At 42.2% G+C, this 18,303-nt stretch overlaps 2 protein-coding genes across 4 annotated transcripts in view; both read left to right on the top strand.

The window, feature by feature from the left end:
* LOC100952791 (U3 small nucleolar ribonucleoprotein protein MPP10) overlaps positions 1 to 240 on the top strand; it is a 17,850-nt gene extending 17,610 nt beyond the window's left edge. Inside the window, exon 9 of the mRNA XM_023507625.1 lies at positions 3 to 240. Coding sequence (XP_023363393.1) covers positions 3 to 152 — 150 coding nt within the window. The 3' untranslated portion in view covers positions 153 to 240. The remainder of the gene's footprint in view (positions 1 to 2) is intronic.
* Positions 241 to 5,104: 4,864 nt separating this feature from the next.
* The window catches only part of FAN1 (FANCD2 and FANCI associated nuclease 1), a 39,557-nt gene continuing 26,358 nt past the window's right edge, over positions 5,105 to 18,303 (top strand). For 2 of the 3 annotated variants that reach the window (XM_003801017.3, XM_023507623.1), the window contains exons 1-6: positions 5,318 to 5,467; positions 5,561 to 6,944; positions 9,647 to 9,787; positions 11,424 to 11,625; positions 12,817 to 13,050; positions 16,904 to 17,035. In XM_003801017.3, the coding sequence (XP_003801065.1) occupies positions 5,711 to 6,944; positions 9,647 to 9,787; positions 11,424 to 11,625; positions 12,817 to 13,050; positions 16,904 to 17,035 (1,943 nt within the window). In that variant the 5' untranslated portion in view covers positions 5,318 to 5,467; positions 5,561 to 5,710. Of the gene's footprint in view, positions 5,165 to 5,317; positions 5,468 to 5,560; positions 6,945 to 9,646; positions 9,788 to 11,423; positions 11,626 to 12,816; positions 13,051 to 16,903; positions 17,036 to 18,303 lie in introns of those variants that run through there. The other variant, XM_023507622.1, reaches the window with a different exon arrangement.

An 18,303-nucleotide genomic window follows, 5' to 3' on the forward strand; every position in this document is an offset into this window, starting at 1 on the left:
AGGATGAAGGTAAAGACAAGGCTTTAAAGTCATCTCAAGCATTCTTTTCTAAATTACAAGATCAAGTAAAAATGCAAATCAATGATGCAAAGAAAACAGAAAAGAAAAAGAAGAAAAGACAAGATATTTCTGTTCACAAATTAAAATTGTAATATATTTTGAAAATAATGTAAATATTAATGCGTAATCTTATATTTTTCTTCCATTGTTTTGTTTTATAATAAAATTCTTGAGAGCCTTTCTTGCATCTGTAGCTGGTATTTGGGAATTCCATGGTATGAAAAGACGTACTCCCGCTCTATTTGGAAAACCCATCTGATTGTTGCGGGGCTCTCCAGGCACCCTGAGCTGATCCTGGTATGCTGTAGCCACGACCTGGGCCTATGTGAAGTCTGGGTCAGCTTGTGCATGTGGGCTATGAGCAAGAGCAGGGCTGAGAGGGGCACAGAGCTGGCATGCTACTCACAACAGCTGTACACTGGAAAGGTCCTTGCTTTTTGGGGTCTTGATCTTTCCTGGCTCCGTCATCGTTTCATAGAACAGTGTCACTTTCACTCAAGTGAAAATTCCACTTTGGGAATTGATCTCACATCACATGAGCAAAGGCTTAGTGTAGGTTATAGAGTACCATCCATACTTCACTTCCAGGTCTAACCTGGAAGTGAATCTAGGCATGATAGAAGCTCAGTGCAGTCAGGGAGACAGACTGACACCTATAGAGTCTTTTCTGATCACCAGGTGCTCGTTACAACCTCCTCATCCAGGGAAGTTTGCCTTTTATCTGATAGGAGCTCATGATGCCTTGAAGGAAAAGGCATCTTTATTCCAGATGGATAGAAAATGAGGACTAAAAACCAGCCAAATCAACAAGGAAGGCCCTTCTGGTTTTTTTATCACAGTAGCCAGGAAGAGCCTGGGTACGCATTCTGCAATGCTGTTAGAGAAGCTGACTGGTGCAGAAGCTGGTGGAGGCAACGGAGAAGTGGGCTGTATGGGGCTAGATGAAGCACCTGTCTGGTCGTTTTAGTCTCCTTGTGTTATTATAACAAAATACCTGAGACTGGGTAATTTTTTAACTATAGAAATTGATTTTTTACAGTTCTGGAGGCTAGGAAATCCAAAGTCAATGTGCCAGCAAATTCAGTGTCCCATGATAGCTGCTTTCTGTTTCAAGCTGGTACAGCTTTTTGTTTTGTTAGAGGTGGAAGAACAAAAAGGTGCCAAACTTCTTCAAACTCTTTAAAAATTTTTTTTATTTGATTTTTCTTCTGAGACAAGCCTCTTACTCTGCTGCCCATGTTGGAGTGCAGTGGTTAGATCAGGGCTCATTCTTACCTTGAACTTAAGGGCTCAAGCCATCCTCCTCCCACCTAAGCTTCCCAAATAACTGACACTACCCATGCCCATTACACACCAAGAAGTCTGGCTGTTTTTCTAATATTCTGTAGATTCTTGCCTGGAACTCGGCCTCAAGGGATCCTCCCACCTCAGCCTCCCAAAATGCTGGGATTACAGGTGTGAGCCATTGCACCAGCCATCAAGCCCTTTTATGAGGAGCTAATGTCATTCATAAGGGCTCTGCTTTAATGTTTTAATCATTTCTTAAATTCCTCACCTCTTAATACATTGGTCATGAGTCTAAAATCTCATGTTAAACACCCTAAGGGTAAGATTCAAGGTATAATTTATCCTGAAGTCAAATTTTCTTAAATACAGTGGCAGGATGGGCATAGGATAGACATTCCCATCCCAAAAGGGAGAATGAGGAAAGAAGGGAAGGGTCCCAGTACATCCAAAACCCAGCAGAGCACACATTAGCAAATCTCCAGGATAGTCTTTGACTTCACCTCCTGCGTTCCAGTCACACTGGGGTGAAGGTTAGGCCACCAAGGCTCCACTTGGCCTCACCCTCGTGGCCTTATTAGGCGCAGCCCGCACAGCTGCTCCCCCAGGTCGAATTTCCATGCTTGTAGCTCTCCTGAGCTAATGTGAATACTGGTGACTATAGACCCAGGCTCTCAGGGGCAGCCCTGCACCAGTGGCTCAGCTGGGGATATCCTACCGGGGGGGGGGTTCTCTGCGGCAGCTCCAATCCCATGGCTCTGCTCAGTATTGCCACCCCTGGGGCAGTTCTCTGCCTGCATCTGACCCCCTCCTCCCTCAGTCTTCTGGATGTCAGTCCTGTATTCCTCCTGCACTACTTCTGGCTCCTTGACTGGCTCCTCACTGTCCCAGCTTTGGTCACTGAAGCACTCAGTCTTCTGACCTTTTCAGTTCTCTTATCTGCAGTCAATCCCTGTTCTTACATAGTAATACCATTTAATTTAAACTCTGACAAGTTCCAAATTTATATTTCCAGCATGACCTGACTTGATTCATAAATTCAACTGTCTTTATTTCCAAGAATGTCCCAAGTGGTAACTCAAACTTACATGTCCAAAGTGAACTCCTGCTCTCCCCTGCCCCTGTCTTGCCAGTTGCCAGTCCAAAGGCCTCAGAGTCCCCACGACTCTTCTTATACCTTATTTCTTTCCCCATGAGCAATTCCCATTGGCTCTGTCTTCTAAGTATATCCAGAATTTGACCACTCACCATCGATTGCAACGTCAGTACCCTGGCATACACATCATCCTCTCTCCTTGGACTCCTGCTTCAGCCTTCTGTTTTTCCTGTGCCTTCTCATGCTTTCCTCCTTGTGCACCACACCCCATCATCTGTTCTTAGTGCAGCAGACAGAATGGTCCTTTTGGAGCTTGTGCTCAAAATCTTTACATTTTTCCTCTTTCCATCTTACTCAAAGTCACAAATCAGCCACTTGTTTTGTAAATAAATTTTATTGGAACACAACTACACTTATTTTTCACATACCACCTGTGTCTGCTTTTACACTCTATTGGAAGCGTTGGCTGGTTTTGACGGAGACTACATGGTCTGCAATACTTACTACCTGGTCCTTACAGAGACTTGCTGAGCCTTGTCCTACCAGATCTTGTCCCACGGCTGTCTCTTTCAATTCATTTCTGCTCTCCTAGCCTCTATGAAGTTCTTAGAGTCTGGTTGACAAACTCAGGGCTCTATATGGCCCATTGGTGTTTCCTGGCTTGCAAGTGTCTTCTCTGAAACGTCCACACTCTTAACATCCCTCAGGCCTGCTCAAATCTCACCTTTCCAGTAAGGCCTTCCTTTACCACTCTTTCAAATTGTAATCCCCCCACCCTATGATGTTTCTGGCTTTATTTATCTCCTACTTCACTAAACACAGAGGCTGCCAAAAAATGGCAGCCTCTTTTCATTTTAAGAAAGAAAAAACCATCAAAACTGTATTAAAATTGTTGTACTCAATTGACTTCTGCAATTATAAGAGGTGACAAGATAACAATATGACAAATGTTATCGGCATATATTATAATTTTAATAGTTTTCTCTTTTCTTAAAATGTGTATTTTTGGCACCCTCTGTATTTACTTTTTTAATTTTTTAAAATTGAGACAGAATCTCACTTTGTTGTCCTCTGTAGAGGCTATGGCATCACAGCTCACAGCAACCTCAAACCCTTGGGCTTACGTGATTCTCTGGCATTAGACTCCCAATTAGCTGGGACTATAGGCACCTACTATTTTGTTGTTGTTTAGCAGGCCTAGGCTGGGTTGGAACACGCCAGCCCCCGACGAATGTGGCCAGTGACCTAACCACTGAGCTATGGGTGCCACATATTTTTTGTCTTTTCTTTATTTGCCCAGCTAGAATGTATCTTTAATGAAGATGGGGATTCCTCACACCCCCAACCCTCTCACCACCAACAGCTCCTTCTGTTCACTGTCATGTGTCTTCATCATTTACGTAGTACCTGGAATGAGGTAGGAACTCAGTATATCCATGTTGATGAATTCCTATTCATGCCTTTTTTCTCTTTGTTTTGTTCACTGACTCATGCACTTGTTTTTTGGTTTTGTTTTTGAAACACAGTCTCACTCTGTTACCCAGGCTAGAGTGCAATGGTGTCATAGCTCACAGCAACCTTCACCTCTTGAGCTCCAGTGATCCTCCTGCCTTAGACTCCCAAGGACTGGGACTACAGGTGCCCAAGACAACGCCTGGCTAGTTTTTCTATTTTTAGTAGAGATGGGGTCTTGCTCTTGCTCAGGCTGGTCTTGAACTCCTGACCTCAAGCAACCCACCTGTCTCAGCCTCCCAGAGTCCCCAGGTCACAGGTGCGAGCCAGTGTGCCAAGCCTCTTGCACTTGTTCAACGCATATTTATAAATAATTACACAGTGCTAGCCACTGTTGCAGTCGATGATGATTTTATGGTAAAAGATAATAAACAGGGAGTCCCTGATCTCAAAATTACTTTCTAGGTCATCCATGGACATGCTGGAACCAGTCGGTCTCAATGCTCCAGCACTGATCACTAATTTTTCAACTCTTAAACATAACTATTATCAAAAGTTAAATTATACAACGTGGCAAAATATATTAAAAACAAAAGTAATAAGTGATCAAGACTCATCACACCCTAACAACTACATTTTATTATTATTTTTGCTTCTGAGGTCATTTACACAGATGTATCAGATAACTGGTAATCCATCAGGACAATCTTTTGGAAAGCCCAGCCAATACTGAACCATCCCTCTTGCTGACTCTCAGGAGTTTACTCAAGTAGAGTTCACGTTATCTTCTTGTTGGTGATAGAAGTTCCCTGTGTCTTCTCCCAGGAAGCTGTTTGTTCCTCCAGCAAACAGGTATCCAGGTATACAGATTGCTCAAATTTGCCACCGACTAGGGAAGGGATCCCATCAGAGTACCCAGCCTCAGAGACGGCTGGTGGCTAAGACTAAGGCAGGGCGGCCGGCTGCTCCAGCCTCCGGGGCTCAGCCCGCCTTAGCCACCAGCGAGGAAGGAGATCGATCACTCGCATTTCCACTCGCCATGCCTGTGGAATCGATCGAGACTCGAGGATCGGCTGGGAATGCCTGGGCGCGCGGGGCGCGCGGAGCCGGGTGGGAAGCGCCGGGTGCCGGCCGGGATCGCGGCGGCTGCTGGGCCCTGAGGGACGGAGGGAGGGACGGAGGGAGGGAGGGAGGAAGGAAGGGACCGGGCGCCCAGCGAGGGTGGAGGGACCGGGTCGGGCTCGTGGCCGAAGTCGCAGTGGTGGCCTCCAGGTGTGCGCAGATTCCCGCGACTCGTGCGTTTGTTCTGTGCGGGCCTCTGGGGCGAGAATCACCCTGGATACGCGCCAATAGCCAGCACCTCACCCGGAAAATAGTCACTGGTGCAGTGGGCTGGAACAGTCAAATTGTACCTATTTAAAAACGAATAGTTTTAGATCGTAAAGATGTCTTAGAAATCGCCCTCGCAAATCCAGCTGCTTCCTCTTATGGCAAAGAACACGCTAAGATTGCGTGCGGAGCGGGTCGCAGAGCCTTGGTCTCCCGTCTCAAGCCCGAGATTGTCTCTGCATCCCGGTAGATAGTGTTGTTTCATGTTTTAGAATTTTTCTCCCTCTTCTCCTTATGTTCATAAAAATGTTTCTGATCCATATGTATTTCATTTTGTAGGAAGAAGAAACTGTCTAAGCGAATATGAGATCAAATAGACTGACACTGTTGGGTAATAACAAGTCAAGGAAGTGGGGGCAAACCATTGCTACCTTTCACTTGAAATAGCCTGTGCGTTACTGTTGGGAACACCTGATTTTTCTTATATTCATGATGTCGGAAGGGAAATCTCCTGACAAAAAAAGGCCTCGGAGAAGCTTATCAATCAGCAAGACTAAAAAAAAAGCATCCAATTCTATAATTTCCTATTTTAGCAATGCACCACCTGCTAAACTTGCTTGCCCCATTTGTAGTAAAATGGTGCCAAGATATAACTTAAACCAGCATCTTGATGAAATGTGTGCTAACAATAATGAGGTTGGTCAAGGTGATCCAGTGCAGGTTCGCTTAATGAATTCGAACATGTCCACTGTAGATTTAACCAGTACTATCTTAGATGATGTAACACCAACGAAGTCATCACCACGGAAGACACATTTAATTCCTGGCCAAAGCAGGTCAAAAATGGGCATAAAACAGCAGACCAGTCCCTACTTTAAAAGTACTGGTGGTTTGATGTGCAAGAATCAAGATGAGGTCAGAGATAATACTGTGAAAATCATTTCTTTGGGAAGCCTGTCATCTAAATTGTCCAGAAAATACACAAAGGCAAAAAAATCATTAGATAAGAATGAAGAATTTGTCAGTCTTAGTCCACAGAATTACAAATCCACAGTTGTTAGGAGCCTGGTTGATAACTGCTCAGAAATTGAGGATGTGGTTCAAATTTTGGAAAATAGTTCTCAAAAGGAAAACATGTTTACATGTGATTCTCCAAAGGAAGAGAGTATTCCTGAACACATAGTAAGAAGCAGTAAAATGGAAGCTGAAAGCCAAAAGGTTACCCAGGAATGTGGGAAATCAGCCCTCACATCTGGCTTCTCAGGTAATGCTCCTATCTTATTTTCACCAAATTTAACTCTTGGAAGTAAATTAAAGTGTACTTCAAAAGACATCCTCATAAAGCAAGAGAGTATCCAAGGTGTGGATGGTAAAAGTGTTGAAAAATGTGAGGCATGTAGTTGTGAAGAAGTAAAAATGACTATTGCTTGGGAAGCTAAAACACAGTCATCACATTCAGAAGTGGATTCTCATATTTCTACAAATGATGCTTCTACCTGGAGTAATATTGAACAGCTTCCTCTGAAAGGTGACGATGGCTCGAAGAATGATACCACTTGCAGTATTCCTTTGTTGCAAGAGTCAAGCTGTGATGGTCCTAGTCATCCATACTACCTTCGGAGTTTCCTTACAGTGCTAAAAGCTGTACTTGAGAATGAAGATGATAGGATGCTCTTTGATGAAGAGGAGAAGGGAATTGTAACTACATTTTATCAGTTATCAGGTATCTTAACCGTATTTGCTTTCTAGTTTTTGTTTCTCATTTGCTGTCCTGATTTGAGTGTGTTGTGATGGTCAGTAATTTGATGACCACAAGGAGTCACTGTGGTTTTGTGAGTCCTTTGTGGGAGTGCTCATGGGAATCTGAGCCACTACAAGGTTTATGTTGAGAAGGATACTCCCATAAAAGACAAGATTTTGTGCCTGGTAATGGCTGTACTTTGGTTAAAATGGAAGCAGCTGTTTTCTCTTTGTAGATGTATTTGATTGTTGTAAACAGCCTTTTCCAGATTAAAAAGATGCAGTGTGACTTAGAAAAGTATACTTTGCATTTTGAGCATGTAATCAGTCTTACTCATGGTTGTTTTGTTATTTTCACACACCATTTCCTTAAATAAACAGCAGAATAAAATAAAATACAAGAAAGAAACAAACCAAGCTGAGGCATATTTTCTTTCCCCCAACAACATTTTAGATTTATGGACCTTGCTTTTTAAAGACAGGGTGTGGAGGAAATGGAAACTTTCAGACAAATTGGTTCATTTAAAAATGTTAGTCTGTGCCTCAAGTCCTTGGCAGCCAGTGGTGGCTCTAAACCAGTAGTGCAGGTTTGGAGCAAAAGCCACCCTTGTGTCACTGCACTGTTAATCCAGAGGGCCATAATGGCTATATGGAACTGAGTCTGCAAGGTAGGAAAAGCTTACTTGGTGGCCAGATTGTCCTCTCATAAAACGTAGTCTTGCCCCTCAGTAGATTAAAAAAAGAAATACCCAAAATATGACTAGTAATGTTTAAGATAAAGACTTTTGTTTGATATTTACACAGTGGAATTATGGTATTCCTTGGTTTGCTTTTTAACATGTGAGTGCTACTTTTCTGGGCACTTTCTCTCTTCTTTTTTTTTTTTTTTTTGAGACAGAGCCTCAAGCTGTCCCCCTGGGTAGAGTGCCGTGGCATTACAGCTCACAGCAACCTCCAACTCCTGGGCTCAAGCGGGTCTCCTGCCTCTGCCTCCCAAGTAGCTGGGATCACAGGCGCCCGCCACAACACCCGGCCATTTTTTGGTTGCAGCCATCATTGTTGTTTGGCGGGTCCGGGCTGGGGATTCGAACCCGCCACCTTAGGTGTACGTGGCTGGCGCCTTAGCCAGTTGAGCTATAGGCACCGAGCCGCACTTTCTCTCTTTCACAGAGATAGAAGCTGTGAAGCATCTGTACAGCTTCCATCTCTACTTGGGCTGGTCTCACCAGAAGGTGGACGTAATACCATCACACTGATTCCTCACCGTGATCACAGATCTTTACTGATGGAATAAATGCAGGTGTTTGTTTGCATGGCTGGTGGCTCTGTGCTTCCATGTAATTGAGAAGTAGGATGCTCTGCATATCCTGTATCTCGCTGTCCTGGGGAATTGTGTACACCATGTCTATGTTGGAAAATAGCTATTGCCAGGCTGGGTGCAGTGGCTCACCCCTGTCATCCCAGTACTCTGGGAGGCTGAGGCAGGTGGATACCTTGAGCTCAAGAGTTAAAGGCCAGCCTGAGCAAGAATGAGACCTCGTCTCTACTATAAAACAGCCGGGCTTTGTAGCAGGTGCCTATAGTCTGAGCTACTCAGGAGGCTGAGGCAAGATTGCGTTAGCCCAGGAGTTTGAGATTGCTGTGAGCTATAACACAACGGCAGTCTAGCCTGGGGCAACAGAGTGAGACTCTGGCTCAAAAAAACATACTGCAATTGGTTTAAAAACATTTCAGATTAATATGAGGGTACATACAATTAGGTTACATAGTTTGCTTTTGTAAGGCTGAGGTCCAAGTTGTAGTTGGATCCTTCACCCAGGAAGTGTCTCATATACCTGTGCAAAGGACCAGTGGGACAGGAACTCACCTGACCTCTCTGCCCTATGTAAATTTGAGTTTTTCTCTGACGTGAGCAGGTAGTTGTTAGTATACTAGTTCTAATTTAGTACTAAGTGCATGTGGTTTTGCCTTTTTAAAGATATGTTCAAATAAACATTGACAAATTAAAAAATAAAATCACTGCATTTTAGAGTTGGCCAAAATTTAAAGATAATCTGGGCAATAGGAAAACTGAGCCCAAATAAGTTAATTAAGAAGGTTCACCAAGATCACTGTCCTGCCACAGCTAAATTTTTATTTTTAAATTCTTTTCAGATTGTCTTCAACCAAAAACAGAATAGTGCTTATAGAACCAAAGTGCATATAGAACTAGAATTCTGGGCAGGATTTCCCTGAGGAGTAGAAATGCTGTTGGCTAGAAAACAAGGAAACTTGATTTTAGGAGTTTTAAAATGATCAGTAATAGTTACCAAATTAGAACATTTTAATGGTTTATACCTGTGGTTCCCATCCCCCAGGCCATGGACTGGTACTTGTCTGTGGCTTGTTAACAGCTGGGCTGTACAGCATCCCATGTGAGCTCTGCCTCCTGTCCCACCCGACCCTGCCTCTGGCCCCCTACTCAGATGCCCCACCCCCCGTCCCTGGAAAAATTATCTTCTATGAAATGGGTCCCTGGTGCCAAAAAGGTTGGGGACTGCTGGTTTATATCATAAAATGACACCATTATACATATGGTAAGCACGTGTGTTTCTAATATAGTATTTATTCACCTCAGTTTTGACAAATGATATTTTCATGTTTTTATAAGAAAGTGTTTTTCACCATTTTTTTTTTTTATTGCAGCTAGTGGTCAGAAGTTATATGTAAGGCTCTTTCAACGTAAATTAAGCTGGATTAAGATGAGTAAAATCGAGTATGAAGAGATTGCCCCAGACTTAACACCCGTGGTTGAAGAATTGCAGCACGCAGGCTTTCTGCAGACAGGTATGATCAGTAGAAAGAAACGTGAGGTGAAAGTATCTGAAGGATTAAGTTTCTGCAGAATAGTGGCAGTATTAGTGTGCTGTCCTCTCTTGGTTAGTCCTGGTAAGTAGTAATTAAATTTTAGGACACCAAATTAATTCATGAGATGCTAAAGCTGTTCTTAGCCTGAATTAAGAAAACTAGAATAATGAAAAATTGTCTGCTGTTCTCTTGACTGTCACAGGTTTATAGCCATAGTCACCTAGGATAGATGTGTGGGTGTGTGCCACAGAAGAAAGACATCCCTCATCAGCACTGTCCTTCCTGCAAGAACTTGTCTCATCTTATTCAGAATCCTCCTCTCATGATAGAATAACGCTGGTTTATGTGCAACCAGTACTGCCTTCAGGACTCCACCTGCCCTCACATGCACACACTTAACAGCTTTTAGGATAAGTTGATTGCCTGGGAGTTGTGGAATCACTAAATGAGGCTCTGTCTTCTTTCTTGATTGTGTTGCCAGGAGCGTTTGTTAAGTACAGTACTTCCTGAGGTACAAGGAATATGAAAGATGTGAGCCTTGTGTTCAAGTTGTTGACACCAAAGTAAGCAAATCAAGCCAGAAGTTTCTCAGGGGCAGAGTTTGTAGTGGTGAGAAGTGAGTGAGTTAGGGTGATTATTAGGGTGGGAGTAGGGCGGGGATGGGATGAGTTGATTCTCCTGTTTCAGACTCCCAAGGACTGAGACTACCGGTGCCCACAACAACACCTGGCTAGTTTTTCTGTTTTTAGTAGAGATGAGGTCTTGCTCTTGCTCAGGTTGGTGTTGAACTCCTGAGCACAAGCAATCCACTCACCTTGGCCTCCCAGACTACTAGGATTATAGGTGTGAGCCATGGCATCTGGCCTCACCAGAGGTTTTGTGATGAGAACGGGAATATGTATTTCAGTAAGCTTTTAATCAGGATGCCCAAACCATGGGGCTATCCATGCATCTTTATTTATTTTTTGAGACAGAGTTTCACTTTGTCACCCTTGGTAGATTGCTGTGGCATCATAGCTCACAGCAACCTCAAACTTCTGAGCTTAAGTGATTCTCTTGCCTCAGCCTCCCAAGTAGCTAGGACTACAGGCGCCTGCCACAGTGCTTGTCTATTTTTAGAGACAAGGTCCCACTCTGGCTCAGGCTGGTCTCAAACCTGTAAGCTCAGGCAGTCTACCCACCTTTGCCTCCCAAGTGCTGGGATTACAGGCGTGAGCCTCTGCACCTGGCCCATGCTTTTTTTTTATTTTTTTTGAGACAGAGTCTCATTATGTTACCCTCAGTAGAGTACTGTGGCGTCACAGCTTACAGCAACCTCAAACTCTTGGGCTTAAGCTGTTCTCTAGTTCTCTTGCCTCAGCCTCCCAAGTAGCTGGGACTACAGGCACTGGCCACAACATCTATCTTTATTTTAGTAACATTTTCCTTTACTTTTTAGTTAGAAATTCTGTTACCTGATAACTTTTAAGAGAGAGATATTTTTCACATTCTTTAGTAATTGGTTTGGCAAACCACATTCTCTACTGTAGGATTTCACTTAATTGTTATCTAACTAAAGTAAATAAAGCTGGAAAATCTTTTAAAACTATTAAAAACATTTTTTTAACCATTTCAGAATCTGAGTTGCAAGAACTCTCTGAAGTGCTTGATCTTCTTTCTGCTCCTGAACTAAAATCCCTGGCCAAGACCTTCCACTTGCTGAATCCCAGTGGGCAGAAGCAGCAGCTTGTGGACACCTTTCTCAGGCTGGCCAAACAGCGCTCAGTCTGCACTTGGGGCAAGAATCAGCCTGGAATTGGTGCCGTGATTTTAAAAAGGTTCTGTTAGCTGTCGTGATAGTAAAAACATTTAAAATGTTGATAGCATTTATTAACTTCTTATAATAGCTTATATAGTTTTTTGAGTTGTTCATTGCTTATTTGGTTGCAGTTAGATGGAGAAGGCCGGAAGAGCCTTATTTATAATGGTCTTCATTATTCAAAATTCTTTTTTTTTGTTTTTTTAGACAGTGTATTACCCTGGTGGGGGCTGTGGCGTCATAGTTCACAGCAACCTCAGACTCTTAGACTCTTTTACCTCAGCCTCCTGAGTAGTTGGGATTACAGGCCTCTGCCACAGTACTGGGGTATTTTTAGAGGTGAGGTCTTGCTCTTGCGCAGGCTGGTCTCCAGCTTGTGAGCTCAGGTGATCTGCCCTCCTTGGCTTCCCAGAGTGCTGGGATTACAAGGGTGAGCCATCGTGCTGGCCCTGTTATTCAGAATTCTTATGCAAGGTGTCTAACCTTTCTTCTTTTCCGTTGCACAGTGGAAGAATGTGAGTTGTGTTGGGCTACACAGTAAATATGCATTAATGAAAACTGATTAGTAAAAAACAGGTCTGTGATATTCAACACCACAGACAAGTTAATAAAGTCCTCACAAAATCAGCATGTGGCCCGTGGGCCACAGGTTGGACACCACTGCTTTGCATCAAACCTTGCCGTGCATGTATACCATTTCATGGTGCACAAAATCTTTTCCAATAGCCTTTGATAGTGACATTATAAATATACCACTTATTTAATCTGTATTACCATTTGAATCAAGAATGGTAAGTTGCTAATGTAAAATAGGCCATACTTTCCTGAAAATTTTCCTAATATTTCAAGTGTTCTTCACCAGGGTAAACCCATCCTACTCTGTAGCTGGAGAAGAAAGCACTTAATTATAAAAGTGAGCCGAACTATGTATGCCATATGCCTAGGTGGGTTCTGTTTTTTTTTTTTTGCAGTTTTTGGCTGGGGCTGGGCTGGGTTTGATCCCGCCACCTCCGGCATATGGGGTCAGCGTCCTACTCCTGTGAGCCACAGGTGCCACCCTTCTAGGTGGGTTCTGACGCCAGAGAGGTTGAGGAATGTGTCAGTGTTAGAATAGTGAATATTGTTTCTCTTTATTTCAGGTGAAAATACTTTGTAAACTCTGACATCCAAATACTTAAAAAACCAAAAGGCTATGTTTTTCATTTTTCAGAGCTAAACACTTGGCTGGCCGGTCTCTGAGGATTTGTAAAGGCCCCAGGGCTGTGTTTTCTCGGATCTTGCTGCTGTTTTCCTTGACTGACTCGGCGGAAGATGAAGATGCTGCCTGTGGTGGGCAGGGGCAGCTTTCCACAGTACTGCTGGTCAACCTGGGCCGAGTGGCATTTCCTAGTTACACCATCAATCGGAAAACCCAGATCTTCCAAGACAGAGAAGATCTTATCAGGTAAGATCTTGTTAACTCACTATTAATATCTGCGTATTTCAAAATTTTGTAAAACATTGTCAACCAAACAAGAAATGTTAGGTCCGCAGCCCAAACAGCTTTTAGTTTATTTTTTGTTATTTTTTTCGTCTCATGTATATACATTTCTGAGACTACAGAGCGAGAGTACAGAAATGTACTTAGATTAAGGTTGCCAAGAACTAAGGAATTCTGAGAACTATAAAAATTTTCCCTGGCTTATGTTCCCAAGTAGCTTTGGCAGGGAGTATTTTTTTTTGAATACAGACAGTTTAACAAGGCTGCCATGTGAATATGCTATTGTCAGGAACAAGGATGAAGATAAATATTTTCTTAGTCATAACACATGGGTTAGGCTATTGATACCTTGTGTACTATATATTAGAATCATGTACATGACCAATTAGCAATTTTCACAAATTTATATTGGCACGTTGATTTCACGAAAATTTGGTTTGCCAGCAAGAGTAGGTTTAGAACTAAAAATAGAGCTACCATATCATTCAGCAGTCTCACTACTAGGTATATATCCAAATAAAGGAAATCAGTACATTGAAGAGGTGTTTGCATTCTCATGTCTATTACAGCAATACTCACTATAGCCAAGATATGAAATCAATCTAAGCATCCATCAGCAGAGAGATGGATAAAGAAAATGTGTTGCTGGGCACAGAGGCTTATGCCTATAATCCTAGCACTTTGGGAAGCTGAGATGGGAGGCCAGGATTTGAAGACCAGCCTGGACAACATAGTAAGACCCATATCTACAAAAATTTAAAAATTAGCTGGAGGTTGTGGTTTATGCCTGTGGTTCCGGCTACTCCTGGGGCTGAGGCAGGAGGATTACATGAGCTCCAGAGTTTGGGGCTGCAGTGAGCTATGAATATGCCACTTCACTGTAGCCTGGGTGACAGAGCACAACCTTGTCACTATAAAAAAAAGAGAAAGAAAATGTAGTATATATGTCGATGCCCAATGGAATATTATTCAGCCATGAAAAAGAACAAAATCCAACATTCACAGCAACATGGACAAGTTTGGATGACATTATGTTACGTGAAATAAACAAGGCACAGAAAGATAATACTCCCATGTTCTTCTTCATGTGTGGAAGCTGAAAATGTTGACCTCTTAGAAGTAGAGCATGGAGTCATGGTTACTAGAGGCTGTGAGGATTGAGGGAGACAGTGACCCAAGTTTGGTTAATGGATATAAAAGTGCAGCTGGACAGGAATGGGTTCTAGTGTACAGCACTGTTGTTATAATTAACAATTTATTGTATGTTTTCAAATAGCTACAAATGTGGATTTGGAATGTTCACTACGCAAAGAAATGACAAAGGTTTGAGGTGATGATATACTAATTACCCTGATTTGATGATTGTACATTGTATGCATATCATATGGTGCCCCACAGATGTGTATAATAAATCAACTAAAAGTAATAATAGAAGCAAAACAAGCAAAAATAGGATTAGTATATTAAAAAAATAGAATTTAGTAAGAAAGAATAGTATAGGTCTCATAGGAAAATATACTTAAATTTCCTAAGAATGAAAACCACTTTCTATAAAAAAAAATAATTTGAATTTCCTAAGATGTCACTCCTGATTCTTGCTGTAAGATTTTGACCTCAAATTTAACTGAAATCAATTCTGATATTTCCTTTTTGGAAAGTCCTTAAGTGTTTTTAGGATAGTCATGTGCTTTAAAAGTAAGTTACTGAAATTACAGAGTCAAAGCAGTGTCAGTATAAACTGATGTCAGCCCCTTCTGCCTTGGCTGTCAGGAAGGTCAGTATCCATTTGTGTTTAATTGGAATAACATATTCGTCAAACCTCCTAATCTGACTGTTTCCTCTTAGCCTTTTTTCAGTTGTCTTTGTCATGTCTTTGTCATGTCTTTGTTTTTATGTCTCAAACCTTTTTAGTCTTTAGTGACTATGCTTTTCTAGTTTGTGAGCATGTGTACTCTGAATTCAAGTTACAGTCTCCCTATGATAATGAGCTGTGAAATGCCCCATGCCTCAGTTTCCTCATCAGTAAAATAGAATAATGTTATATTCTAATAGTTATGTGTTTGTGCATGTAAGGTGTTGACAGCCTGGCCTGGGGCAGTGCCCATTACTATTAATATTGTTATTACTGTTAACGTCTAAGATGATTGCTTTCTAGTTCTATGACAAAACCATAGTTGGCAAGTTAAAAAGTTGGGGGGATGGAGCTAGGGAGAAAAGTAAATCATCTTTCTAGAAGGTAGGTATGCTGTAAGTAGAAAAAATAAAAACAATTAAACCCTCTTTGTTATGCAAAGGGCCTTAACATGTGAATGAGATTGGATTGAATTTACTTCCAGAAGGGTAATGTTATATGATATCTGGTTGTGTGCTCCCTGGCCTGAGAACCCTTTTTGTCTGACTCTGTACTTCAGATAATTTATCTTTTATTTTCTTTTTTTTCATTTATTCAATAAAAATGAGTTGAGTGTTGAGTACCTATGATGTGCTTGGATAGTGGGAAGCAAGGAGTAAGGTAGGGCCTCAGCCAGCGTGGTGTTATGTTTCCCTGGAGAGGTAGAAGATGAATAATTAGAGTCTGTGGAAAGTGCTGTAGTAGAAACCCCATCTCTACTAAAAACAGGAAAACTAGCCAGGTGTTGTGGCAGGTGCCTGCAGTCCCAGCTACATGGAGGCTGAGGCAGAGATCACTTGAGCCCTTGCGTTTGAGGTTGCTGTGAGCTGCGGTATTATGGCACTTTACCTAGGGTGACAGAGTAAGATTCTGTCTCAAAAAAAAAAAAAGGAAAAAAAATTTATAAACTTAAAAAAAAAAAAAAAAGTGCTGTGGTAATTGAAGGGCAGACTAGAGATGTTCTGCCTTATAGGCATAGGGGAAGTGGCCCTGGAGAGATGACATTTGAAGTAAGACTTGAGGGTGAGAAGGAGGCAGCCTCGTCAGGGCCAGACAGCTGGATGAGCGTTCGCACCGCCGTGAGGCAGGAAAGAGCTTTCTGAGTTGGAAAAGTTCAGGAGGCTAAAGTTCCAGGGAGCGGCCGCGCTAGGGTAAGTTAGCTAGGAAGGCAGGGATCAGAGACTGGTCAGCCTGGAGCCTTGGTGAGCAGACCCACGCTGTTCTCTGAGTAACGGGAAGCCACTGAAGATGTTTAGGCAGGCGAGTGACCTGTTCAATGTTTCCACAAAACCATCCGTAATCTAAAAGGCAGTGAACATATATACTTGAAGTATCACAAAATCTGTTGGTCTGATGTCTTTGTTTTCAGTGTTTCAAAAAGCAATGAGAAGTTGTCTGTCTTCAGCAAAATTTGGTATTGTAACATTTCAAAGTATTTTCACTTGTGAAAGAGCATCCTTGAAGTTATTTTTGAAATATTCCAAGTAATTCTTTTAGTTTGGGCAACATCCTCTCTGGCTACCTCTGACTATAAATGATTGAATTATCCAATCTGCATCTTCCTGTAATTCTGAAGTCAGTTATGTGTTTATTACATGGTTACTGCCAGATTGTGGAGTAAGTGAGTGAGTGAGTGCCAAAAATCAAGACTGATGAGCTGATCATTATCACATGTATGTAGTGGACCATGTTATGTAATAATATGGAGTAAATGTTTTATACCTTTCTAGTTGGGCAGCTTGTATCACTTCTTCTGGGTTACTCCAGTAGGGCAGTTATGTTCATTTATTACTAGAATAAAATTTAAACGACTCTTATTTTTTCAAAACCACACTTTTACCCTTCAGAATTAGATCTAGTGGCTAGGATATGGTAATTTTATGGAAACACTTGTATTTGAAAGTTGTATGGCGTTTCCCCTCCCAGATACGCAGCTGCTGTGCACACACTGAATGACATTTCCACCGCCATGGCCAGCGGGAACTGGGAAGAGGCTAAGGAGCTCTCTCAATGTGCAAAACAAGATTGGAACAAACTGAAAAACCACCCTTCTCTGAGGTGAGATCTTTTAGGTACCTACTAAAATTTATATATTGACCAAGTTGTTCCAACCATTTAAGATAACTTTCTTCATGAAGAATACACTCTTTTTGCTCTGTGGTTAAACCAGCTGTGAAACTGAATTTTTTACTCTCTGCATCCAGTTAAAGTGCTGTGTGAAATACAAGGAAATATCTGAAAATTTAAAGTGAAGTTGAACGTCCTGTGCAGCAGATGTTCAAGTGAACAAAACTGTGTTCAGCTGTTAGCTTGCCGTCTCTCGGTGTGCTGGTGAGCTGAACGCAGGCGTGAGGGCGGCCAGCATCGGGACAGAGGTGCACACTGGGCCTGTTCTTCCCAGGGAAGCTCAGGTAGATGTATTCTGTAGCAGACAGCAAAAGCGAATATCCACACTGCACATTCCAAGTACATAGAACAAGATCTTTCATTTTTTTGATTGAAAAATATTAAACATCTTTGGCATTTTATTAAGGCATTTTTCCCTTTGTTATTAGGTAATGAGGAGAAAATTAGTGTTATCAAATACCTCTTTAAAAAAACCTTTAGGGTATACATTTTATAGGGTATTGACTTAAAAATCATAGCTGGGAAGTTAGAGTCCTGTAGAACCGAGGTTGATAAAATTCTCTGTAAAAGGCCAAATTGTCACATTCTCAGTTTTGCAGGCCATGTGGCATCTGTGGCAGTGACCTCCTTCTCCTGTTGACTGTCTTCCAGTGAACTTTGTTTATAGACACCAGAATGTGAGTTCCATGTAATTTTCACATGCCACAGAGTATTATTATCCTTTTGACTTATTTTAACTGTTTAAAAATATTAAAACCATTCTACAGGCAGCGCCCATAGCTCAGTGGGTAGGGTGCTGCCTGCATACACCAAAGTTGACGGGTTCAAACCTGGCCTGGGCCAGCTAAAGAAACAACAATGGCAACAACAACAAAAATAGCTGGGCATTGTGGCGGTGCCTGTAGTCCCAGTTACTGGGGAGGCTGAGGCAAAAAATCACTTAAGCCAGAGAGTCTGAGGTTGCTTTGAGCTGTGACACCACAGCACTCTACCGAGGGTGACATACTGGGATGCTGCTTCAAAAAAAAAAAAAAAAAAAAAGTCGGGGCGGAGCCAAGATGGCGAACTGCAGCCAGCTTTTTACAGAAGCTCCCGTCCAGAAGGAGGCTGAAAGGACAGAACCTTAGCAAAGTAGCTGATGGTTTGGAGCAGAGACAAGAGAGAAGATTGAAGAGTGCACTTCAACCTTCCTGAGGCGA

Source organism: Otolemur garnettii, unplaced genomic scaffold (assembly GCF_000181295.1).
Source record: "Otolemur garnettii isolate 467f Iridium unplaced genomic scaffold, OtoGar3 scaffold00194, whole genome shotgun sequence".
NCBI classification, from domain to species: domain Eukaryota; kingdom Metazoa; phylum Chordata; class Mammalia; order Primates; family Galagidae; genus Otolemur; species Otolemur garnettii.